This window comes from Caretta caretta, chromosome 9 (assembly GCF_965140235.1).
Source record: "Caretta caretta isolate rCarCar2 chromosome 9, rCarCar1.hap1, whole genome shotgun sequence".
Lineage (NCBI taxonomy): Eukaryota > Metazoa > Chordata > Testudines > Cheloniidae > Caretta > Caretta caretta.
Window position 1 is genome coordinate 8020517 of NC_134214.1, and position 27160 is coordinate 8047676.

The following is a 27160-nucleotide window of genomic DNA, read 5'->3' on the forward strand; positions in this document are numbered from 1 at the left end:
GGGGGGGGCAGTTGGCAGTGGGAAGGGCTGTGGCACAAGGGGGGTGGGGGAGTTGGGAGAGGGAGGGGCCGTGAGACAGGGATGGAAGGGGTTGGGAGAAGGCGGGAGGGAGCATGTCACAGGGAAGGGGCAGTTGGGAGAGGGAAGGGCTGTGGCAGGAGGATGGGGGGGCAGTTGGCAGTGGGAGGAGCTGTGGCACAAAAGGGGTGGGGGAGTTGGGAGAGGGAGGGGCCATGGCACAGGAACAGGGTGGGGGGTTGGGAGAAGGAGAGAGGGAGGAGCATGTCACAGGGAAGGGCAGTTGAGAAGACTGTGGCACAGGGGGGAACCCTGATGGCCCGGGGAGGGGCAGCTGGGAGAGGGAAGGGATCTGGTACCGCACGGGGATGGGAGGTGGGGGGATACCCAGGATATCAAGTCTGGGATGAAATCTCTCCAAAGCAGATGGGCCCCACATTGCATAAATATCCAGGGGGAGTAGAGTGATGGTGCTGAGACTGGAGCAAAGGGAGCTGGACAATGTGATAGGGGAGCTGATGGGGAGAGAGACTGGTGGAGTGGCAGGAGACAAATGCTTCACTTTTTTGAGGCCCAGCCCTGTGCTGCAGATCACTCACAGCACCATAAGGTCAGCAATTCCTGGTAATACAGTAGTGCTTGAAGGGAAGGGTGCTTGTGAAGAGGAGTTCCTTGTCTCTGCTGGAGCTCATCCCTACCTATGGTTAATGCTAAGTCATTACCAGCTGCAGTTGAACAGCAAGGGATGAAACAACAGCAACTTCATTTCTGAAGTTGAACAGCAAGGGATGAAACTGAAAACATTTACAGGGTGCTAGATCCTTTTTAATGGGCATAGCTGGATTTTCCCACTAGAGGGAGTCATTCATTCAAATATACAGAGAACAGCACAGCACTTGGCAAAATAGGCAGATATAAGGCCCTTTAAAGGCTAGCCCTGACATGTGTTTTACAGAGACCCGTGACTGGGCCATGTTGAATGTACAGCTGCAGCACAAAGAGGCTCATCTCTTAAATGAGCCTGCTGCTCGTAGTCACTGGCAAGCAGAAGGAAGAGTGAAATCCTGTCTGTTTGTGGAAGTCTTGCCACCAATGAGAAATCAGACTTGTCTCCTTGCTCACCAAAACTGAAAATGTTTATGCTTCAACTTTTTTGTGGACAAAGTGAATTTTATGAGTGTGAGGACCTTTTACCTGGGGGAAATTCTAGGAATATTCTTTGTTTCCTTGGGGGGTTGGGGGTTAGAGTGTGTCAAATTTTGTTGCATAAAACTAGGCTTGAAAAAGTGAAGTTTCACTCTGGATCAAATGTATTGACAATGTCACATTTGCATAGCTCTGCTCTCAAAGTCAACAGTAGAAAATCCATCATTTCAAAACATTCCAACCCCCCACTCCCCCTCCTTTTTTTTTTTTTTTGGAGGCTGTTTGTATCCCTGCAGGGGTGTTGTTAGAAAGTTGACCAGTAAGATGAAGGATGCTCTGTATCTCAGAGTAGGGCTAGGGAAAGCCTGTTTTATAGACACCAGCTGTTGCAGGATCACTTTGCTGTGCTCCACTCCTCTGGATTCCTGGCTACAGCAGCCATGTGAGCTCTGTGGAACACCTTATTCCTTTCAGGTAAGCTGCAGATTAACAGATCCTTGTCAATTGCACTTTCTGCTGGTTCATATCAAAAGGCAAAATAACAGTTGCCATGGGAGCATAGCAGCAGCTGTATGGGATGCTTCCTTGATTAAAAGTCTGTGGAGCAGAGGGATGTCCTGCCACCCTAGAGGGCATGTTCCTCTTCTGGCTGTTGAGCACATGCCACCTCCTTTATTCTGTCTTTAGCACAATTCAGATGGGAAAGTAAGGGGACATCCCACTTCAGCACAATCCAGATAGGAGAGGGGGAGGTGCAATAATTTAGCACAATGGAGAGTGGGAGGGAGGAGCCATCCCATTCCAACATGATCAGAAGGCTTATTACAACAATTTATAACCCATTAACCCCCTCTTTCTGTCCTATGACTGCAGAGGCATTAATGGGCCATTCTACCTTGGTCCCTTAGAATATGTGCTGTCTACTTGTGCTAAACAATCCACCTTGCATTTGCTGTGACTCCGGGAGTACTTTTCCCAAACCTGAAGAAGAGTTCTGTGTGGCTCGAAAGCTTGTCTCTCTCACCACCAGAAGTTGATCTGATAAAAGATATTACCTCACCCACCATGTGTCGCTATGATCCTGGGACCAACATGGCTACAACTAGACTGCATACAGAAATGGAGTGGCAGTTTCACAGTACCATGATCCAGATGGCGAGATATGATCATCCCCTGACTCTGTTCCTTGGGTCTCTCCTCATGTTCTCCTTCCTTCCGTTCCCTCTCTTCTCCTCCCAGCACCTTCATATCTCTTTCCTGCTGAATTTTCCCTCTCCTCCCATTGTTGTCTTGTCCCTCAGCCCTCTTTTCTGGTCTTTCCCCTCTTCTTTTTTGAGCCACCAGATAAACACACCTGTATGTTGAAATCAGAATCAGAGCCACTTTCATGGATAGATGCACCTTTTGGCCTAATACTGGATTTGGTTCTGCAAATTGTATCTCAGATGGCCTAATCTAACTGTTCAAGCATCTAGCACATTTTTTGGCAATATGTAAATAATTACACACACAAAACTACATTAAAAGAACATTATTAAGGTGGCAAAGTCAAGCACTTAAAAATTAGGAGGTGCCAGAATTAAAGTTGCCTGTGCAACCTTAATTCAGCCCTCTTGTGTGTATGCATTATGATAGTCTTTAATTACATGATCACATGCTGTTTTTTCCATAAGCAATCTTCCCCTCACTTCCTTATGCTGCTCCACTGGTTCTTAGTACCAGTCTCCTTGCCCAGCCAGTCCCAGTCTCTCCCTGACTTCTCATTTGATCTCAGTTTCTCTGCCACCTCCTGGCTCCCAGCCCCAGGTTCTTACCCAACCAGTGCTAGTCTTCCCTTCCCCAGCGAGACCCTGATTCTTTGACCAGTTTGGTCCAGTCTCTCCCATGGGTCCCAGCTTCAGTCTCCTTTACCAGCCAGTCCTTCTCCTCCTACCCTGAACTACCAGTTCCAGTTTCCCTATCTCCCACACCAGCTTCCAGTTCCTGTCTCACCCTCCCCAGGCTCCTTGCCCCAATCTACTCCCAACATCCACCTGCAGGTATGGCTCTTGTCGTCTCTGCGTTTGTCTCAGGCAGCTTCCTCTTCTATGCTGCCTGGGCAAGGAGGGGAGGCACTGAGAGCACAGAAGAGACAATCTTCCTGCTCTCAGTTCAGGTGCCCAAACCCGGCACAGTTCAGAGCCACCCAGAGCTGCAATTGCAGGGAAAATCCTGCTCAGCCCTAAGTTGGAGTATGCACAGTGTGGTTCAAGTCCCTGCTCCAAAACATGGGGGTGCTGTTGAAAGAAAAGGTTGCCAGCATTTTTTGATATGGGCAAACAATGTATTTTCTCCCAACCTCATTCTCAGAAACAGCTCAAGCATTTTGAGGCAGACACATGGCATGGAAAATTTCACCCTAAATGTTAAAGTTTGGCAAAATGATAACTATAAACAGGGTTTTATAATGGGAAGTGTCGGGCAACCTTAATAATAGGTAGTGCTACCAGCCCTGCCTAAAATAAATTATATACCACACATACCCAGACAGTGCTGTAGATACTGTTTGTCTATGCCCTCCAGGTGTGTTTGGTACACCTCTGCCTTTGCTGGGAGTCATTTGGTGGCATACTGCAATGTAGATACTTTAGAGTTAGCAAACATAACTATGAGTGTTAACTTGCTGCAATATATATATGCAAACAGTGCAGGAGATTGAATACTGCAGTATATACGTTATAGGAGGTGGTATGCTGCAGTACATACTCTATGGAGGGTAGCATACAGCAGTATTTCAGAGTAGCAGCCGTGTTAGTCTGTATTCGCAAAAAGAAAAGGAGGACTTGTGGCACCTTAGAGATTAACCAGTTTATTTGAGCATAAGCTTTCGAGAGCTACAGCTCACTTCATCGGATGCATTCAGTGGAAAATACAGTGGGGAGATTTATATACACACAGAACATGAAAAAATGGGTGTTATCATACATATTGTAAGGAGAGTGATCACTTAAGATGAGCTATTACCAGCAGGAGGGCGGGTTGGTGTGGGGGGAGAAAACCTTTTGTAATGATAATCAAGGTGGGCCATTGCCAGCATTTAACAGGAACATCTGAGGGGCAGTGGGAGGTGGTGGGGGAGGGGAAATAAACATGGGGAAATAGTTTTACTTTGTGTAATGACACATCCACTCCCAGTCTCTATTCAAGCCTAAGTTAATTGTATCCAGTTTGCAAATGAATTCCAATTCAGCAGTCTCTCCTTGGAGTCTGTTTTTGAAGTCTTTTTGTTGTAATATTGCGACCTTTAGGTCTGTAATCGAGTGACCAGAGAGATTGAAGTGTTCTCCAACTGGTTTATGAATGTTATAATTCTTGACATCTGATTTGTGTCCATTTATTCTTTTACATAGAGACTGTCCAGTTTGACCAATGTACATGGCAGAGGGGCATTGCTGGCACATGATGGCATATATCACATTGGTAGATGTGCAGGTGAACGAGCCTCTGATAGTGTGGCTGATATGATTAGGCCCTATGATGGTGTCCCCTGAATAGATATGTGGACACAGTTGGCAACGGGCTTTGTTGCAAGGATAAGTTCCTGGGTTAGTGGTTCTGTTGTGTGGTGTGTGGTTGCTGATGAGTATTTGCTTCAGGTTGGGGGGCTGTCTATAGGCAAGGACTGGCCTGTCTCCCAAGATTTGTGAGAGCGATGGGTCGTCCTTCAGGATAGGTTGTAGATCCTTGATGATGCGTTGGAGAGGTTTTAGTTGGGGGCTGAAGGTGATGGCTAGTGGCGTTCTGTTATTATCTTTGTTGGGCCTGTCCTGTAGTAGGTGACTTCTGGGTACTCTTCTGGCTCTGTCAGTTTGTTTCTTCACTTCAGCAGGTAGGCACTGTAGTTGTACAAATGCCTGATAGAGATCTTGTAGGTGTTTGTCTCTGTCTGAGGGGTTGGAGCAAATGCGGTTGTATTGTAGAGCTTGGCTGTAGACGATGGAACGTGTGGTATGGTCTGAGTGAAAGCTGGAGGCATGTAGGTAGGAATAGCGGTCAGTAGGTTTCCGGTATAGGGTGGTGTTTATGTGACCATACAGACTAACACGGCTGCTACTCTGAAACCTGTCATTATGCAAGGCACTGCATTTAGCCGTATGGAGTGGAAATCTATCAACTTCATGAAAAAACTCGTATAGATACAGACAGACATCATCTTCCTTTCCAAATGCAAACAGATGGACATCGTACCAAAAGGGCTGAAGGTAAAAAACCCATTACAATCTACATACCATACAGACTATGCTGACAGCTTGTGCCACACACTCTCAAAGAAACTGCGGAACCACCTGATCAACATCCTCTACAGCAAACAGGGAAAGATTAAGAATGAGCTCTCAAAACTGAATACTCTCACAAAAAACCAACCTTCCACACAAACTTCCTCGTGGCTGGACTTTACAAAAACTAGACAAGCCATTTACAACGCACACTTTGCTTCTCTACAAAAGAAAAAAGACACTAAACTATCTAAACTACTACATGCCATAAGAGGCCACAGCAATGGTTCCCTTAATCCACCCAGCAATATTGTCAATCTATCCAACTATACTCTTAGCCCAGCAGAAGAATCTGTCCTATCTCGGGGCCTCTCCTTCTGCCCCTCCCCCACACGAACATGATACAGTTCTGTGGTGACCTAGAATCCTATTTTCGATGGCTCCGACTCAAGGAATATTTCCAACACACCTCTGAACAACATACTAATCCACAGAGACCTTCCTATCAACGCTACAAAAAGAAGGATCCTAGGTGGACTCTTCCTGAAGGTCGAAACAACAGACTGGACTTCTACATAGAGTGCTTCTGCCGACGTGCACAGGCTGAAATTGTGGAAAAGCAGCATCACTTGCCCCATAACCTCAGCCGTGCAGAACACAATGCCATCCACAGCCTCAGAAACAACTCTGACATCATAATCAAAAAGGCTGACAAAGGAGATGCTGTTGTCATCATGAATAGGTCGGAATATGAACAAGAGGCTGCTAGGCAGCTCTCCAACACCACTTTCTACAAGCCATTACCCTCTGATCCCACTGCGGGTTACCAAAAGCAACTACAGCATTTGCTCAAGAAACTCCCTGAAAAAGCACAAGAACAAATCCGCACAGACACACCCCTGGAACCCCGACCTGGGGCATTCTATCTGCTACCCAAGATCCATAAACCTGGAAATCCTGGATGCCCCATCATCTAAGGCATTGGCACCCTGACAGCAGGATTGTCTGGCTATGTAGACTCCCTCCTCTGGCCCTACGCTACCAACACTCCCAACTGTCTTTGAGCCACCACTGACTTCCTGAGGAAACTACAATCCATCGGTGATCTTCCTGAAAACACCATCCTGGTCACTATGGATGTAGAAGCCCTCTACACCAACATTCCACACAAAGATGGGCTACAAGCTGTCAGGAACAGTATCCCCGATAATGTCTCGGCAAACCTGGTGGCTGAACTTTGTGACTTTGTCCTCACCCATAACTATTTCACATTTGGGGACAATGTATACCTTCAAATCAGCGGCACTGCTATGGGTACCCGCATGGCCCCACAGTATGCCAACATTTTTATGGCTGATTTAGAACAACACTTCCTCAGCTCTCGTCCCCTAATGCCCCTACTCTACTTGCACTATATTGATGACATCTTCATCATCTGGACCCATGGAAAAGAAGCTCTTGAGGAATTCCACCATGATTTCAACAATTTCCATCCCACCATCAATCTCAGCCTGGACCAGTCCACACAAGAGATCCACTTCCTGGACACTATGGTGCTAATAAGCGATGGTCACATAAACACCACCCTATACCGGAAATCTACTGACCGCTATTCCTACCTATATACTTCAGTATATGATGTGTAGAGAATTAGCACACAGGAGAGCAACTCATGCTGATGAATGCTAGATTGGTCACCAACAAAACCAGCACTATCTGTGATCTGGTTTTGGATGGGACACCAGACCTTGCACGCACCAGTAACATCTGTTTAAAATTATCTGTTGTCCCATTGTAGTTCCCCTAATTCCTCCAAAATACTCAGTACAAACTGAGAAGGTTCCCAGGAAAGGGTAAAAAGGAAAGAGAAGGCAGAATAGCAGTCTTGTTCCCCTCCAGCCTCAGATAGAGAAGATACCCCATCCTAGAAACCAAAAGTTTCACCTGCATCCATATGGTTTGGCAAGGCTAGGGACAAAAGGAACCTCCAGATCTACAGATCTCCAGATGAAGACTTCCTGGAGGAACTAATGGACCTGTTGCCTAGCACTGTGCCTGAATCACTCAGGTTCATCATTCTGGGTGACTGTATCCTACACCTAGACAACACCAAATACATCATAATATCTGAATTCCTCAGTTGCATGGAATCCATACAGTGTCTGGATCCAAACCTTCAGCTGGGCATGCACTAGATCTGATCTTCATCCTAATAGATATTATTGATGTCACAATCTTCACACTGTCCTGGTGAGACAGTTGCCTCACCTAAGCAAAGATCATAGTCTTCCCTTTATCGCAGTAGGGAAGTGAAAGAAAAACCCAGTTTACTTACGAAAAACTTTGGAATATGTTAAGTTTTCAGATCACCCTAGACCAACTAACTGCAAAGCAAAGGTGGTGATGATGAGCAAGTAAGATAGTATCACCTACTGATTACTGCGGTCAGCACTGTTGCCCCATCCTGCCCTCTGCCCTCAAGCTGACCAAGATCACCATGGTTCACCAACAAACTGCATCAGATGAAGAACATGGGCAAAAGATTAGAACACTTGTTACAGATCCATCCACTGACAGCACAAAGACTTCCTGCAGGGCCATGTCACTGCAGTAACAAGCAGAACCAGAATTTCAAAATCACTGATGGCAAAGTTGTTCCACAGAGTGAACTAGCTAATCAACTTGGACTGGATCAGTGAAACATCAGACACACATGCCTCAACTGCAAGGTCTTCTACTTTCCAGAAAAGATCAACAGTGAATACATGAGGCAGAATACCTGGTAGTGAACCAGATGGCAGTAACCACCCCACCCCTTTGACTGAGGTTTGTCCCATGACACACAATGAAGCACTGGAATCCCTTAGAAACATTCAACCTACCACCAACAAAACTGATCCCTGCACCTACTGGCTGGTGAAAGCCAGCAAAGAACAACTGTGTCTTAAAATAATCAATGCATTGTTTAGAGAGGCAAACATGGCAGTCTCTAAAAAATGCAAATGGTTAACACAGTCCTTAAAAAAAGACAGCACTCAGTGCAGATTCTCTCTCCAACTAGTGCCCCATCTTCAGCTGCTATTTCCTAGGCAAAATCATCAAGAAAATACTGACAAACGTGCACTAACATCATGTGACCTCTTAATATCCTGGATGCTTTGCAACTGGCCTCAGATAGGGCACAACACAAAGACAGTGCAAATTGTCTCAAACGTCAGCCTCCTCATTGCAGCGAATGTAGGCCATGTCTCAGTGTGGATGCTGCTCAATCTCTGCAGCTTTCAACATAGTTGAGCACAAGGTGCTGCTGACTCACCTACGTGACATAGAGTAAATGGTGCAGCGATGTAATACCTCCAATCTTTCTTCTCCAGCACGACCCAGAGAATGGTGATGGGCAATTGCTCCGTCTTGTGGAGCCCTCACATGCAGAGTCCCACAGGGATTCGTCCTGTCCCCATTCCTCTTCAATATCTACATTAGTCTACTTGAAGTATCAGAGGGGTAGCCGTGTTGGTCTGTATCCACAAAAACAACGAGGAGTCTGGTGGCACCTTGAAGACTACCAGCTTTATTTGGGCATAAGCTTTTGTGGGTAAAAAACCACTTCTTCATATGCATGGAATGAAAATTACAGATACAAGCATAAATATACTGGCACATGAAGAGAAGGGAGTTATCTTACACGTGGAGAACCAGTGATGACAAGGCCAATTCAGTCAGGGTGGATGTGGTCCACACCAAATATTTGATGAGGAGGTGTCAATATCAAGAGAGGGAAAATTGCTTTTGTAGTGAGGCAGCCACTCCCAGTCCCTATTCAAGCCCAAGTTAATGGTGTTAAGTTTGCCAATTAATTGTAGCTCTGCAGTTTCTCTTTGAAGTTTGTTTTTGAAATTTTTTTGTTGCAGGATGGCTACTTTTAAATCTGTTACTGGATGTCCGGGGAGATTTAAGTGTTCTCCTACTGGCTTTTGTATGTTGCCATTCCTAATGTCTGATTTGTGTCCATTTATTCTTTTACGTAGAGACTGTCTGGTTTGGCCAATGTACATGGCAGAGGGACATTGCTGGCACAGGATGGCATATATCACATTAGTAGATGTGCAGGTGAATGAGCAAGGGAAGTAGCAGCATATTGCAGTATATATGCTATAGGTCTAAGCATACATGTTCTATAGGAGTGAGGAAGAACCATACTGCAGAATATATAGGAGATCGTCAATGATCTAAAAACCCAGGAGATCTTCCAGGAGATCTCCAATGATCTAAAAATCAAACAAAAAGTGGAAACTAGGTCAAATTATAAAGGATGAATATAAACAAATAACACAAGCATGTAGGGACAAAATTAGAAAGGCCAAGGAACAAATGAGATCAAACTAGCTAGAGACATAAAGGGTAACAAGAAAACATTCTACAAATACATTAGAAGCAAGAGGAAGACAAAGGACAGGGTAGGCCCACTACTCAATGGGGGCGGAGGGGATAATAACAGAAAATGTGGAAATGGCAGCGTTGCTTAATGACAACCTTGTTTCGGTTTTCACCAAGAAGGTTGGTGGTGAGTGGACATCTAACATAGTGAATGTCAGTGAAAATGAGGTAGGATCAGAGGTTAAATAGGAAAAGAACAAGTTAAAAATTACTTAGACAAGTTAGATGTCTTCAACTCATCAGGACCTGATGAAATGCATCCTAGAATATTCTAGGAACTAACTGAGCCATTAGCAATTATCTTTGAAAAGTCATGGAAGACGGGAGAATTCCAGAAGACTGGGAAAGAGCAAATATAGTGCCTTCTTGTAGTGTGGGGCCCAAAACTGGACACAGTACTCCAGATGAGGCCTCACCAATGTCGAATAGAGGGGAACGATCACGTCCCTCTGCCTAACAGGCATTTGTCCTGACACCTCTGAGCTGGGCCTGCAGATAGGGTCAAAAGGATCATCAGGCTTGTCTCTGCTGTAATCTGCTTGTTGTGTGTGTAAATCTGTAGCTCCCTACTGCTTTTCTGCCTGTCCCTCAAGTACTCCTGGCAAGGTTCACCATCCCCCTGAGAAGCAAGATAGCACATGCAGAGCAGCTCCATCCCCTCCCAGTTGCTGCCAGACCAGTGCGTATGGCCCTTTAATTAGGCTGGGCTTGGAGCTGCTCAGCTCCCTTACCTCTGGCACTGAGGAGGAAGAGATGTAGTACAGTACTGAGGAAGCCAATGCCAGAGAGAGAGGGACTCTGCAGCAGTGAGAGGGGGGGAGAGAGAGAGAGACAGCAGGCTGAGGAGGAAACACATCATTTTCCTCTTGAGAGGAGAAAGAAGAGCCTGAGAGGCGGGAAAGAGCAGGCTTCTGGTGAGTGTCCCAGGCAGGACACCATCCAGAACGGGGCTGATTTAATTCCTCCTTCTTGTGTGTTTTTAATTCATCTGAAGCTGGGCGAGTTGGGACTGCAGACTCTGTCATCATCCTCCAGGTAAGTGCTTAACACTCAGTCCTGCCTGGCAACTTTGCAGGTCAGAAAATGGGAGGTTTGAACAAGGTCTGGTGTGGGGGGGATAGATATGAGACCTTTGCTTTCTCAGGCTCCCCGCCCCCCCTCCGCAACCCTTGGGGGTAAATTGTGGTCAGCGACTCCCTAAACGGAATGTGTGTGTGACTTCTGCTTGCTTATGTTTTTCATGGCTGTCTGGGAGACTCATTGCAGACTGGTAATAAATTTTCTAAATTAGCAAGAAAGCAAATGAACACAATGAAATAACCCTCCAGTCAAGGCCATAGCATCGCAGACTGACCTGCCCTTAAGTATTTGACAAGTGTAGTTTTAATTATTTATGATAATATGTCATAGTATATTAGCAAATGTTCCCAAGTCTATACTGTACAAGTCCCTGATATCTGAGGAGTGAGGAGCCTGCCCTTCCCCTCTCCCCACCTTCCCCAGCACTGCTTTGGCTCATCAGGTTTTGCTGAGAAGTGGGGAGAGTGTGCTTGGGTGTCTTTGTGGGGTTTTTTTGCTAAGAGTTACTGGGCTTGGGGATCAATGGCATGAGAATTAGCAGCTTTGATGGTACGCTGAAAAGAAAGTTCTCTCTGTTTCCTGGCATTTGATTATTGTTGTAAAGATCTGTATTTTATAAGTGGCTTCAGGGAAAGCAGAGATTCCCCTGGCCTATTATTAAGCCACCGCCCATGCAGAGATGGAGACTTTTAGCTTGTTTGAGATCAGTCTGAATGAAAAAGGTGCTCAAGTGAGTTTCTCCCCTAAGATTCAGTGACTTGGACATGAAGGGGCATCATGAGCCAAAGAGACTTGAGGCATTTTCTTGGTTTGTGTCTGACACTTTAACCTGACGCTTTTCCCTGGCCACCTGAGCAATGTGGTTGGGAACAGATGGGGGCCCCCAGCAGGAGGCTCCATTTTTTAATGTCCGATGTGTGTATTAACTTGTGGGTGGCTCTGTCTAAATGGACTCAGTGCTGCATTCCTTATTTCACCTCTTGTGACAATTTCCCTCTTTGCCAGTCGGAAAGCGGCAGCAAACACAAGTAGGTAAGCATTGGGGTGGGGTAGAGAGCATTGCCAGTCACCAGTGGGGACTGCTTCTTTGAAATCTGGTGACTGTTGTCTCAGTGCAGCCCATAAAGAGTCGGGATAATCCCTGCTTAGCCTAATGTCCTTATCACGGAGTCTCTAGGAAAATTCTCTTTCCCCCTGCTACCCCACTGTGCCTGACTCCTCCCCCTCGTTCAGCCGTCAGCAAGCTGAGCTAGAATGCCTATGCTCACTACTTGTGGGTGCCTTGTAAGTGTGGGCACATGGCAATTTTGTGTGTTCACCCACAGCTATCTGCACATTCACCCTTGTCCTTGTTTTTCCTCAAAGTGTTGTGTTGCACCTGTGAGGGTTGGTTTGACCCTGTCGTCAATGACCTTATGCTCAACCCTAGTGTGGTGATTTGGGGATTTCCTGGGCTATTGCCTGGTGGGAAGCAGGAGGGAGGACTGATTTCCAGCACTGCTAGGGAAGGCAAGTCCTCCTTTATTTTCAGGTAGGTCTGTGAGACCTACAGTGCAGAGTGTGTTAGATAGAGAGACAACTAGAGACAAAAAGACAAACGTGAGCACTTTGGTCCAAATCCTTAAAGGTATTTAGGTGCCTGTCTCCCAGTGATACCAATGGAAATTAGGCACCTAAATACCTTTGAGGATCTGGGCCGTTGTACAAACATCTGAACTTGGGCTGGGTGGAAACTGAGTTCATTAGGTACAAGAGGATCTATTGCGCCCATGCTAGACCTGGGGGGCCCCCCTATCGTGAACTGTGAAGGGAATTCACTCTCCACCTGCACCCCAATATTGGCACACATGCTCAGAACTGTAGGATCCCCTCTGGTGGGTCAGCATAGCTTTTAACCTTCTGGATCTCAAGTAAGAGACAACACCAATAAAAAGGAGACAGTAAACTAGTAGCAGAAAGTTGATAGGAGGGAACAATCTGGAGTTGTTTCTTCAGGCAAAGTTAATGGCGGTGGATGCGGTGCTGCTGGAGGTTCTGTCTTTTGGCTGAGGAGTAGAACCAAAGTCCTAACCACTTGTGTTCAATAAGGATCCCGAGGCTGGTTTTGCATGAGTTGGGGTTTGACTGGCTAACTTCCAGCATGGATAATTACATTCTGTCTCCCCAAATTGCTCCTGCAGAGGCAGTTGGACGCAACATTCTGTCCATGTCTTGCCCTAAACTACTCTGCATTGCCACTGGACACTGTTAAACTTTCCACCCCAGGATTGGGAGTGATATCACAGGTGAGTTTAGGAATTCCCATATATTCCATAGGTGCAGGAACTAGGGGTGCTGCCGCACCTCCATCTTCAAGTGGTTTCCATCACATACGGGGTTTACAGTTTGGTTCAGTGGCTGTCAGCACCCCCACTATACAAATTGTTCCAGCACCCCTGATGTATCCTACTTTTTTAAAAAAAAAAGTGTTAAGTTTGCAAAGTGAAGCATTCAAAGTCAGGCTGCCTGCACAACTTTAGCTCTGGTTCTTTGTGTGTGTGCCTTATGATAATCTGTAATTAGACATACAGTTTTTCTGCAGGGTCCCTGCCTCACACAGTGTGCTAGATGGCTGTTGCTCAGTGAACGAGGCAGCTGTTCAATATTTATTCTTATCCTCTTCATTCAGTTTATGGCCTCTGGGCCCATACACTGCTCATCCTCCAACTCCTACAATGAGTTAGGCAGTGGTCCTATGGACCTTGAATTAATTTGTTACATGCTACAAAACTTCAGCAGCGAATGAACTTTGGGTCCTCTGTACTCCTGCCTCATTCCATGTACAGCCTGGTCACTAAATGAGGCTAGGTCTGTGGGGAAGTAATAGTATGTGATCATGCAATTAAAGAGTATGGAAGAACTCCTCAGGTGATGTAAATTGGCATGCTGCCCTGATTTTCACCAGCTTAAGATCAACCCCTTTTGTGTGAAATTTCCTACTTTTTTACAAAGAACAAAACCTCTTTATTGTGTTCAGTGTTAGAAAGCTCTGTCCTGTATAATATGTGCAGTCAATGAGGTAGAAGCCCTGGCTTCATTCTACATGCACCATCACAGACAATATCCCCCCCCCTTCCCCACCATGGCCTTAAAATTGATTTCCTGCTTTACTTTCTTACACGTGCATGTGAAAGTCGACTGTAATGTTATGAGATCACCTTTTCAGTGGAAGTTTCCACTGGGTTTGCCTATGTACCTGTGTGTAGTGCAAATGAAGCATTGGCAGATTGTTACATATTAAAAAAAAACATTGCATATGCAAAATCATTATAGCTTGGGAAAATTAGACAGAAATATACATGCTGAATTTCAGCAGAACATGCAAAAGTTTGACAAAGTTACAAGCTTCTGAAAATGACCCTTCAGGCTCTAAGCACTTGAGCATCCTTAACTATTCCCATCACTCCAGCTAGAATACAGTCAGGCAAGTGCTTTGGGATTCATTATTTATTTTTTAAAAATACAGTAGGAATAAACTCTCAGGAATATTGTGAGTCTTAATGAATGTTTAAATGAAAGTTCTGAGATCCATGGATGAAAGAAGCTAGACTATCTTATACTTCATTATCATTGCCTGATCTCACAGATGCTCTGGGCTAAATTCAGATCTGGTTTAAGTAGATTTAACTCTGTTGTCTTCAGTGGATTTCCATCTCCTTACAGTAGGCCTGGATTTGGTCCTTCTCTCAATATCTACTACAGATGCTGTTGACCACTCACCTTCCCTGGCTGTTTACCAACACACAGCTTAGTCCCCTGGATTCTGAATCAGTTGATCCATAGCAGGGATGCTGGCTCTTTAAATTACGATTCTCTTTCCCGTGCCAGCTGAAACAGATATTAACAACAGCTCCCTTAGGTAGAAGTGACAAGCAGGAGTGGGGTAGGAGGCAGAAAGAGCTAGCAAGTTGTACTTCCGTCTGTGCCATTTGATAGGCAATCGAGAATAAGAGAAAGGGGCTGGCACCCTGCTCATGTGAGGGGACCTGACCTGTCTTGCAGGAGATGCTGTGGAGAGAGCAGCAAGAACCCACAGTCTTTGCCGTCACTGCCACAGACCATTTGCTTCCCAGTGGGGCAATAAGAGGGGGGGTGGGGACAGGGTGAGGACCTGTGGATCTGTTTTTATTCATTACCAACTGGTTCGCTGCAGCCTACATAAAACATGAGAGGACCAGATGGGACTTGTTTACTTTGGTAGAATAAATGTAAAGACTGTTGATAAAAAGCAGCCAGTACAGCCTCTCTGGTAAGTCCCTGGTAAACAGCTAAATGGAGCTCTGGCCAATCAGAGGCCTGGCAAATAGTGGGCTCACTGCTTGTGTGTTAAGCGCTCTGTCTTGGGAACAAGTGGAGTGGCTCTGAGGTGAAAATGTGTCTGAGCCCCCCTCAGGTACCTATGGTTTGCTTGGTGCCTTCTTTTCCCTTTGCTAATGCTCAAGGGGTCCTAGTGAGAGCATGATCAGAACAGATGTACATCAGCTTGGCTTCCCAATGCCAGCTGGCACTTTGAGCAGCGGGAGTGTCCCTCTGGCACTTCCCTGTTAGGATGACTGTGCTCTAGAACCCCACCAGAGCTCTAATGCTAACCTGGTGTGATCATCCTCAGAGCAATTTTAATGACACCTGGAATAGTGCCAGGACTCAAATTCCCAGCCCCTGAGCCCAGAAGGACCTGTACATCAGGGTAAAATCCGGGCTCTGTTCAAGTCAATGGGACTTTTGATATTGACTTGAACAGAGCCAGGATTTCACTCCAGGACTCTAGTGTTAGGAATCACACTCCCAGCTCCTAAATGCAGCAGGGTCCACACCCAGGGCTGGATTACTACCAAGATTCACACTCCCCAGCATCCTAGGATCTGTGCACTAATCTAAGTTGTCTGGTAATTACATTTTATGGGATGTGTAGGTGGATGGCATGGTAATGGCAATCTCATATAATCTATGTTTTCCTGGGTTGTACGTACTTTCTAAGGGTCACCTGTAAAGCTCCGGGACATCGTCCGCATCCTTTGTAGCCACTGCTCTCTTCACTGTGATTGACTTGATCACAACTCTGTCTCCTCAGACTTGTTTTGGGTTTATCACTCCTCCACTTCAGCGTCTCCATTTTCCAAGTGGTGTAAGGTGCTCTAAACAGATGCATCCTTGACCCATAAATTGTGGGTACATGGAATCTTAAATTACAGTCTGTCTCATAAACCTGCAATTCCTGAGATGAAGGCCACTGGAGTGAGATGAAACCAGATGCTTTGTTTCCATCTGGCCTTGCCCTTTTCTCTTAGCCTGTTGCACTCAGAGCAGCTAAATCTATAGCACACGCTAGTGATGCTGGGATGTCTCTATCCATTATGCTTCTGGGTGAATCAAGAGTGGGAGTTGAGGTGAGGTATGTAGCAAGCTGGATGGGCACAGACTAAATACTTGCATGTGTCTGGAGAAGAAGGACGCAAGGAATCTCTTTGCAGGGAAGATGCATTATGGCTTATCCGAATGTTTTATGGAATGTTGATTTGACCAGTTTGGGGATCCATTCACTTACAACTGCGAAGAAGCTCAGCTCTGGCTGAACACTGAGCCAGAATCCTTTTCTTATTCCAGGACTATGCAATCTCTTCCCATGAAGGGGTGAGGGATACTGGTGGAAGAGGGGCCAAACAGTCCCTTCACGTAAGCAGTGAGGCCTGTTGGTTCAGGCAGTCCCTCCATGTGAGTCTTGAGGCACGTTGTGGAAATAACATTACATTTCACATCTTGTTCAGGAAAATCCTTTGGCCAGAGCAATAATTTTGGAGAAGTCTCTCAGTCGATATGGGAAATTGGAAGTAGGAATGGGGTGGGAAAGTTTGATAGCCTCAGGGATGGGCTGGTGTCCTGACCTTTTGGTATCATTCATGGACTTTTCTCAGGGTAAGTGACCACAGGTGGAAGGTGGGCATAGCCTGGGAGCTGCTGTGGCCAGAAGTGGACTCTGCGTGATCTGCCTGAGGGCATTGTGGAGATCCCAGGTTTCCAAGGGATGCATCCTCCCACAATTCCTTCCCTGCTCTGTTGTCTCAGTTTTAGTGTTGTCCCTGTTGTTAATTATTAATCCCCCAACAAACAGAGACTCCAGTCTCTGTTTTGTCCTAGCTACTCTGTGTGTTTTTTCCCTTCACTTGTTTATCAATTACCCAGGTAACCTTTGTGGGTGGCTGACGGGGATGGGAACAGCAGATACTGCGTGTGCTCTGAGGCTGAAGTATGGTTTGGTGTCTCCTGATGTCCGGTCCCTAAAGACAGGAGAAGAGAGCATGGAGCATAGTCTGGGATTAATCTTCTTTTGCCTTCAGTGTCCGTATAGGCCCCCTCTGGAGATCTTAGCCGCTAGGACTGGTTTCATTGGAAAGTTTAGGCTGAGTGCTCAGCTGCTGCTGACATGGAAAAATAAACAGAGAGCAAGCGCATGGCTATTTGATCCCATTCATGCTTAGAATCAGTCCTTGTGTTGCTCTTTTCCTTCCAGTCAAAATCCATTCTGAAGGGCCGCAGAAACTGGGATTTTTCTCTTAATTTCAATTAAATACAGGGGCTGAGGAAGTCCTCACTTTGCTTAGTGTGTGGGCTCATTTAATTCTGCTGCTGTTGTGGCCAGTGAGCACTCCCTGAGTGGCTGCTCAGCCTGGCAGCATGATGCTACGTTCCTCAGATCCCTACCCAAGGATTGTTTTTTGAGAACCAACAGTATGCTCAGCCCTGTACAAAACATAAGACGGCCCAGTCTTGCAATAAAGTCTAGATACAGACAATGCAGAGTTCAGAGACCCACTCTAGTGAGTGCTGGTGTGAGCTTGAGGTGCTGGAGGAATCGTGCAATGCTCATTATTGGAAGGCTTGCCAGAAAAAATATTGTGAAGAGGGATTTGAAAGCAGAGAAGGAGGTGGTTCGGTGCATCAGCAGAGCGAGCTTCTTCCAAGTGTAAGAGCAAAATGGCATGGAGAAGACATGAAGGTGGGCATGGAGGAAGGATACAGAGAGGGAAATTAGGGTAGTGCCTTAGCAGGAGCAAAGGAGAGAGCAGGAGAAATGAAGGCAGAAACATGTACATGATCCTGGAGGTGAGGATGATGGATGAGAAGTATGTAATACAGCAGGCTAGGGGAAGTCAAGGAGGGGGCTCAGAGGTGGAGTGGAATGGTCAGAGAAGTGTGAGAGGAGAATTTGGTATTGCACTTTAAATAGATTGGAGGGGAGAAAGATGAGATTCAGGGAATCTCTAGAGGAAAAGATTGAATAGCTGAGGTGAGAGAGGACCAAGGCTCAGGTGAGAGTTTTAGATGAAGGTTGGGATGGAGATGAAAGGACAGTAGAGAATTTGCAGAGTACAAAGTAACAAGAACTGATTAGAACTGCGACGTGAGGGGAGAAGGGAGTTGAATGGTACCCCGGGGCTGTACACTTCAGTGATTGGGAAGATAGTGGAATTGTCAAGGGTGACAGAGAAAGGGGGCAGAGGAGAGAGTTTGAGAGGAAAGCTGAGAAGATCCAGGATAGCAAAGCATCATGGAAGCCCAAGAACCAGAGAGAGGGGGTGAGAAGGAATTGAGGAAGGAAGAATACTGTAAAGTCACCAGCTTCATTGGGCAATATTCTAATCTTGCAGTTGACTTATTCCAGACTTCTGAAGCTCTCCTGATAGTTAAAGACAGTATTCAGTCTGACCTCTCCTTGCCTCCAAACTTCAATGCTTGCTTGTGTTGTTTCACCTTCTCTTGATAGCTCCAGCTGGCAGGACCTGGTAGCTGTGCCTAGAGACCATGCCAGGATTGTATTCTCTAGCTACCTGGACAGCTCTCCCTCTGAAGAGCTCATGCGTAAAGGCCTGTGCCAACGGGTACTCCCTGGGAGTCACTGCTCACCTCACTTACATCAACTCAGAGGAGGATCCTGTAGAAGGTAAGATGCGTCTGTCTAGAGCTAAAGAATAAGTTGTACCTACTTAACTAGCAGATTGCTGGTATATAGGAGCAGATCTGACCTGTCTTGGTGTGGAGCAGTGCTGCACTCACCCTCCTCTACCTGTTCATCTTTAGTCTCTTGAACTCTTGCCTTTACTTAGTGAGCTAAAGGAGGAGACCCACTAGGACAATCCGTATACAGAACTAATATACGCAGAACCAAATCCAGCATGTTCCCAAAGGAGGCAGTGGAATACGCATGTTTGAACCAGGACATGAATGCTAGATTGGCAGAAGGATCCTTCCCAAACCTAGCACAGCCCATGAGTAAGGGCTTGTCTGCATTGGCACTTTTCAGCGTTGCAACTTTCTCGCTCAGGGGTGTGAAAAAACACCCCCCCCTCCGAGTGCTGCAGGTTTCAGCGCTGTAAAGTGCCAATGTAGACAGAGCCGCGCTCCCAATGCTGGTAGCTATTCCCCTCGTGGAGGTGGTTTTTCTAGAGCGCAGCTACACAAGCCGCAGCAGCACTTTAACATTGCCAGTGAAGATGTGCCCTAAGAAGAGGTGGAAGCACTGGGCTTTCCTTCTTCCTGACCATATCATAGGTGAATCTGGGCTGGTTTGTATCCAGGAGGCACTGATCCAGTCACCTTTCAACAAGGTGACAAATAGCCAGGCTGTTGTGCATTTAAATGGCTAGGCACCCTCTTATGCATTAAGTAGATACTAAAATGGATCTAGAGCAGTTTCCTAGTTTCCTTACTGCACCCTGAAGGTTAAAAATCCCTTGTTGGAGGACTGGTTAGCTCAGAGGGGACTGGAACTGGGATACAAAACCTTGCATCACTAGGTCAACTGCTCCATTCTGTCCACGTTGGGAGTAGTGACCAAAAGTCGTTTCCATGTGTTGGCTGTTCAGTGGTTTAGGAGGTGAAGTGAGTTAGTGAGTCTCGGTCCAATTTCCAGAGGGCAGATGTCCACATCACAAAAGCCACCATCAGATTTGACCCCCTTGTTGGGAGCTATGGACCGAATAAACAAACTGAGTCTGAACTCTTCTCTCCACAATAGAAGGGTTGCCTTCAGAGCAGAGATAAGACATGTTAGGGAGTGTGGAACATGGGAGAAGCTGATGTTGCAATTGCCGGTGCTGTAGCAGCGCTGTGGATAAATGGAGGTGGATGCTCTTCAGGACCTTTCACCAGCACTAAAGCAGAATATGTGGTGAAGAGCTAATACATCACGTAGTGCAGGCTGGGAATGTTGAGCCTAAGGTTGGAATCTGTTCTGAGTCAGGCTGGTTTCTGTCTGGTAGCTCTTGCGATCTCAGCCTCAGAATTCTTTCTCTGCTGCCCCCTAAAGGTGTGTTCATCTATCCCCTGGAGGAGTCTGAGGTGGTAGTGGGTTTTGAAGCTGTGACAGGAAGCAGAAGCATCACCTTCCAGATCCAGAATCAACACCGAGCAGAGGACTGCTGCATTAACTGCAGCCCCAGTTTGGGCCAGCCATTGCTCTGCGCCAACGGTAAGTATGCTGGGTGGTGTGACGTCACCTAGCCTAATTAGGACAAGGGTGTGGCTAAAATGATGTTGAAGCCAAGGGTTGCTCAAATAAAATAAGCATAGATGGAAACCAAGAGCTTCCTGAGGGCTGAGAAGTTCCCTGTAGCATAGGTGCTGACTTTTATTTTTCCAGGTGGGTGCTCTGCCCCACTCAAGGCCCCGCCCTCCCTCCACCTCTTCCTGCCCCCGACCTCAGAAATCTTGACTACTAGTGCCCCTCTGCCATGTACATTGGCCAAACCGGACAGTCTCTACGCAAAAGAATAAATGGACACAAATCTGACATCAGGAATCATAACATTCAAAAACTGGTAGGAGAACACTTCAACCTCTCTGGCCACTCAGTAAAAAACTTAAGGGTGGCAATTTTGCAACAGAAAAGCTTTAAAACAGACTCCAACGAGAAACTGCTGAGCTTGAATTAATATGCAGACTAGATACCATTAACTTGGGTTTGAATAGAGACTGGGAGTGGCTGGGTCATTACACATATTGAATCTACTTCCCCATGTTAAGTATCCTCACACCTTCTTGTCAACTGTCTAAATGGGCCATCTTGATTATCACTACAAAAGTTTTTTTCTCCTGCTGATGATAGCTCATCTTAATTAATTAGCCTCTTATAGTTTGTATGGCAACTTCCACCTTCTCTGTATACCTATCTATCTATATATATCTTCTTACTATATATTCCATTCTATATATTCGATGAAGTGGGCTGTAGCCCACGAAAGCTTATGCTCTAATAAATTTGTTGGTCTCTAAGGTGTCACAAGTACTCCTGTTCTTTTTGCGGATACAGACCAACATGGCTGCTACTCTGAAACTTGACTACTAAACCAACCCTGTCGCTGTTTTCAAGACAGGGTTTTTTTGAGGGCCTCTTTCCCCCTAGCATAATGACAGGTTTCAGAGTAACAGCCGTGTTAGTCTGTATTCGCAAAAAGAAAAGGAGTACTTGTGGCACCTTAGAGACTAACCAGTTTATTTGAGCATAAGCTTTCGTGAGCTACAGCTCACTTCATCGGATGCATACTGGAGATGCATACTGAGTTTTCCACAGTATGCATCCGATGAAGTGAGCTGTAGCTCACGAAAGCTTATGCTCAAATAAATTGGTTAGTCTCTAAGGTGCCACAAGTACTCCTTTTCTTTTTCCCACTTATCAGCTTTTCCTTACCCTTACCTATTCTGTTGTGCTCCCAGCACACTGTTCTATATGTACATGCAATGGTGGAAAGGAACAAATTTTCACACCCAGATCCAGTCTTTCAGCCCCACAAAGGGGAATTAGGAATGTAAAGGATCATTTCATTTTTAAAGGTGATCTGTAAAGGGGCAATAACTGAGACTGTGCCTTTGTTTGATTTTCTTCTGATGTGTAAAGAACGCATGAAGATTTGGGGGTCCTAGGTGTTTTTTGTTTTGTTAATGTGTTTGTTTGTTTTGTGGAGTGAAGATACATTTATGTTGCCACCTTTTATATTAAAAATGCAGGTCCTGTCTAGCCTGGGGGACTCATGCTTTGTCTTTGTCTAGACTAGAGTTGGTGGTCCTGTTATAATTTGAACTAATTGACTGTGAATGCTAATTGTGTTACTGGAGATGCATACTGAGTTTTCCACAGTATGCATCCGATGAAGTGAGCTGTAGCTCACGAAAGCTCATGCTCAAATAAATTGGTTAGTCTCTAAGGTGCCACAAGTACTCCTTTTCTTTTTGCGAATACAGACTAACACGGCTGTTCCTCTGAAACCTGTGTTAATAACTGAGGCTCTCCACAAATGTTTGTTCTGGAGCACAAAGTTTTGTGGTTTGCTCAGGCTGAGCCCCCATGTCCTGATACTCTGCAAATGTTTGCATCTAGATTAGCATTTACAGTCACTTAACAAGCAATTGGCAATCAATTACATCAGGAGAACAAATGCTAGTCCAGACAAAGCCTATGATAATAGGAGAACTAGTGAAATTATAACGTCACGAGAGTCAAGAGACAGAAAATGGAGCAATGGAGAGGGGAAGGGATTTTAAATCACACTTTGAAAAACTGTTTTGTCTGATTTTGTTAACACCTATTTAACTTCCATGCCAAATGAGTATTTTGGATAAAGGATGCATGGGTGCAAGAGAGGGATGAGAGAGACAAATTTGCCCCCAGATTTTTACTATCCTGGGGGGGCAGGACAGTCCCCCCCTTGCCCAATGGCACTCCTGTGGACAGATCCTTCCCCACCAGAGCAGAGCAGCTCAGCACTGGCAGAAATGTAGGAAGGCAGTGGCAGTGATTCTGCATGCCCCATCACCTCCAAATTGTGCCCATGGTGGCCTCCCCTCTCCTGCCACTGCAGTGGGCCCTACACACCCCCAGCCAGGCTCCCTCTGCCTGGACTCACCTAGTGCTGCCTGCATTTGGAGCTGGCTAGGAGCTGGAGCCTGCCCAGGAGATCTACATAGGAGGCGGGGCCACCCAACCCAGGTAAGCAGGATCTCAGGGCTGCTCATGAGGCTGGGCTTCTGCAGAGCAGAGGGAACCCTGTGCTCCCCCCATCCCCAACCCTGTCTGGAGCAGCTCCCTGAGGCTGCTGGAGGAGGGGTCCCACCCCACACCAAGGGCTGAAAAGTAGGACTGGGTCAGCCTCTGCTGCAGCCAGTCCAGAGGCTGCAGAACAGCTGATAGGCAGGGGGGGCTGCATTTGGGGAGCCTGCCAAACAGCTGATTAGTGCAGTAGCCTACCAGCTGATTGGTGTAGGCGGGGCTACTTAGGAACTGCTGATCCCTGGCTGGGGCTGCAGCACCACTGTTGCTGGTGTGTGCTAAGCACCCACTAATTTTTTTTCGTGTGTGCTCCAGGGCTGGAGCATCCATGGAGTCGGCGTCTATGTCATGTAGCTTTCAAGGCTGTCTTTGTGCTTCTGGGTGTTAGCTGGGGTGGGGGATTCCAACCTCCCCTGAAAAGCAATGCTTTCGTTGATGCACAGTGTGGTTGCAATATTGGTAGATATCCCAGTGTGCAACTTGCTGCCATCCAGCTCATTGTCCTTTGGGAAATGTTAGCAATGCATGATGGGACAGAAAGGAGCGGCACAGGGGTCACCGGGACTAAGGGGTCAACTACCCAGTGTGCAGCTGTCTTCATCCCATAATGTCATCTGTATCCCATATTTTTTGCACCTTTTTAAAAAATCCCATGAACCCTTCTCACAGTCTGCCATCTCTGACATAAGCATGAAACCTGCATAGCTCTGCACTATTGTCATGAGTGTTGCAAACACAGGATGCATGGCCTTCCGGTATTTGCAGAGCCATAAGAAGAATGGAATCTGTGGGGAATGTGATGATTTCTTGGAGGACAAAGATTGCTGTGGGACATAATGAGAACCAATTAAAGCTTGTAGGTGGTATTCACGGAGCAGTTGCAGATGATGGAGAGCCACTTTTGGGCATGAGGAATGAGCACTGACAGGTGGGAACACATCGTAATGCAGGTTGGGATGAGGATCAGTGGCTGCAGAATTTTCGGATGCACAAGGCCACATTCCTGGATCTGTGTGCCAACCTCGCCCCAGCCCTTTGCGCAGGGATGCCAAAATGAGAGCTTCACTGAGAGTGGAGAGGCAAATGATAATTGCACTCTGGAGACTTACAACTCCAGATTGCTACCGGTCAGTGGGAAATCATTTTGGAATTGGGAAATGCACTGTGGGGGCTGTTGTCAGGCAAGTATGCAGGGCCATTAATTGTTTCCTGCTACACAGGACTGTGACTCTTGGCAGTTTGTAGGATACAGTGGATGGATTTGGAGAAATGGGGTTCCCAAACTGGCGTGGAGCGATAGACGGCATGCATCTCCCTATTTAGGCACCAGAGCACCTTGCCCCAGAGTACATCAACACAAATGGCTACTTGTCTATGATTATACAAGCATTGATGGATCACCAGGGATGCTTCACTGACATCAGTGTTGGCTTGTTAGGGAAGGTGCATGATGCTGGCATCTTTAAGAACAGGACTGTTCAGAAAGCTACTAGCAGGTACTTTCTTTCCCGACCAGCGTATTGCCAATAGTGATCCTGGGGGATCCACCTACCAGTTGTCCTCTGGCTTATGAAGCCATACCCCAGGCATCTCAACAGCACCAAGGAAAGATTTAATTACTGGCTCAGCACATGCAGAATGACAGTTGAATGTGTTCTTGGTAGATTGAAGGGATGCTGGTGCTGTTTACTCACAAGATGAGATCTCAGTGACAAAAATCCCAATGATTATAGCTGCCTGCTGTGTCCTGCATAATATCTGTGAAGCAAAGGGGGAAAAGTTGCAGCTGGGGTGGAGTCTGTCTGAGTTTTAACAGCCACATTCACAGGCTATTAGAAGAGCTCAGTTCAGAGCTATACAGTTCATAGAGGCTTTGAAGGAGCACTTTAACAGTGGGATCACAGTAATGCATTGTGGTGTATTGTGCTGTACCTCACCCTGCTATTTGTGGGCCTGTTAGAAATGGTGTGGTGCTTGGTGTACATCTATGACTATAACACTGTCAATGCACCTAATAATTTTGCAGTGCTTGGTGTACATTTATGGTTATTACACTGTGTGTGTATGATCCTACGAGTTATTTCACACTCGGGGGTGAAAGTGAGCCGGTACGGGCCGATATGGCATACCGGTAAGAACCCGCACCAGACCATACCCAGCCCACATTAAAGCGCTGCTGACCCTGCCCCTTTTGCCTTTTGCAGGGGTTTAATGTTGGTGCGCCCCCCACCCCCCCTCATGTTGGCAGCCCTGGGCTGCCAACGGGGTAGGTGGGGGGGGCGCAGCAACGTTAAATCGCTACCACAGCAAAGGACGCTGCAGCGCTTTAATGTCCCTGCCCCTTTTGCCCCCCCCCGGACGCTGATGGGTTCGGGGGGGGCAAAAGGAGCAGCTGCCCTGTGGCCAGCGATTTAAAAGGGCCCGGGGCTCCGGACGCCGCTGCTGCTACTGCAGCAGCAGCGGCAGGAGCCCCGGGCCCTTTAAATCAACACAGGAGCCCTGGGTGGCGCGGGCCAGGCGGCCTAGAAGGGCTGGCTGGGGTATGCTGACCCCCCAGCCCTGCCGTTTCTGCCAGAGGCCTCGCCCCTTCTGGGGGCCAGAGCTGCCCCAGCACTGTACTGGTAAGTGTCCTGACTCACTTTCACCCCTAGTCACACTGTAAAGTAGTTAGTAAGTAGGTGCTTTCAGAACAGCTAGGCACTCTGCAGCATATGTTGGAAGCTAATAAAGATGAACTATTTTCCAAATAATATAATTTTATTCAGTAGCAAAACCAGTACAAAGAAAAATCTGTGCAATTTAAAAGCAAATACATTAACAACTTAATAAATTAATGGAACATAACTTAGCAAGGGAAAGACCATTCGTGTCCTACCTACGCACATTTACCTACTCATACAGCAACTGTGGCTTTCACAGGTCAGTGTATGTGAAGCAGTGGTTGTCCTTTATGTCCCCTGGGGTGGACTGGTGAGGTAGAGATGTGCCCCCTGATGCCAGGTGGAAAGTTAGGGGTGTGTGTAGAGAGGTGTAATGGAGTTCTCCAGGGATGGCAAAGGGAGGTATGCCTGTGATTGTTGACCCTGTAGGTCCACAAGAGTCTGCAGCATCTGTATTTGCTGCCAGAGAAGCCTTATTATAGCTTGATGCATCTCTCTCTCTCCTTTCCCTGCTGGGACTCCTGGGCCTTTCTCCTGTCTTCCCTTTCCTTCTTCAGGCTGTCTGCAATGTTCACCCTCCAGGCCCTTTGCTCACAGTCTGATGCACCACTGGCTTGGAGGATCTCATTGAACATGTCATCCCGAGTAATTTTCTTTCTCCTCCGCATCTGGCTCAGCCATTCCAAAGGTGTAGCGGGAGAACCTGCAGGTAAAACACACGAAGGTACCATTGTCACTATAGTCACAAAAGAAAGTGAAAGTTAAGATTCATAGCTCCCTTCTCTTTCTCCAATAAAGTTTTAAACAAGGCATACTTATTGACAATTCTGCTTTGGAGAGCTTGTGCATGGCGCCACTCACAGTACCAGCCATGGTGAGTATGGCTCGCCAGGGGCGAGGAAAAGGAGGAGGAATTGCTCAGTTGCATGAAACTATGAGTATAGGCCAGTGGTTTTCAACCTTTTTCATTTGCAAATCCATAAAAAATTTCAAACAGAGGTGAACCCCTTTGGAAATCTTAGACAAGTTGAAAACCACTGTTCTATAGTAACAACAACCTTTCATGTACCCTTACACGTAGACCACAGGTTGAAAACCACTGGTATAGGCCAATGGCACTGAATACTGGCACCATTTTCCATAGATGGTGGTGGTTTAACTGATATCTTGTTACTGAGGGTAACAAAGGCAGAGAGAGCACAGCTGCTGCTAGTGTCCTGAAACTGCCCAAGACTGTATGCTGCTAGCCTGTATACTGCAATGGTGCCTGCTGAAATTAACGCTGACTGGTGTGGGAAAGGGTCCTTCCATGGAGGAAGACATAAGGCTGCTATCCCTAGAAACCTTCAAGAGAGGATTGCAGAGTACCTCCATGAAAGTTTTATCAAGCTCTCTCAGGAGGATTCAAGGGACATCCCTGTGTACATACCCCCACTGTCCACATGCTGATGGACAGTCTTGCCTAACTCGCTTTTCATGACACA

At 46.6% G+C, this 27160-nt stretch overlaps 1 protein-coding gene across 7 annotated transcripts in view; it reads left to right on the forward strand.

The window, feature by feature from the left end:
• VWA5B2 (von Willebrand factor A domain containing 5B2) overlaps positions 1 to 27160 on the forward strand; it is a 68664-nt gene that overhangs the window by 12658 nt on the left and 28846 nt on the right. For 5 of the 7 annotated variants that reach the window (XM_048862853.2, XM_075132075.1, XM_075132079.1 and 2 more), the window contains exons 2-3: positions 18739 to 18915; positions 20281 to 20442. In XM_048862853.2, the coding sequence (XP_048718810.2) occupies positions 18777 to 18915; positions 20281 to 20442 (301 nt within the window). In that variant the 5' untranslated portion in view covers positions 18739 to 18776. Of the gene's footprint in view, positions 1 to 607; positions 1639 to 10588; positions 10893 to 18738; positions 18916 to 20280; positions 20443 to 27160 lie in introns of those variants that run through there. The other 2 variants (XM_075132076.1, XM_048862852.2) reach the window with 2 other exon arrangements.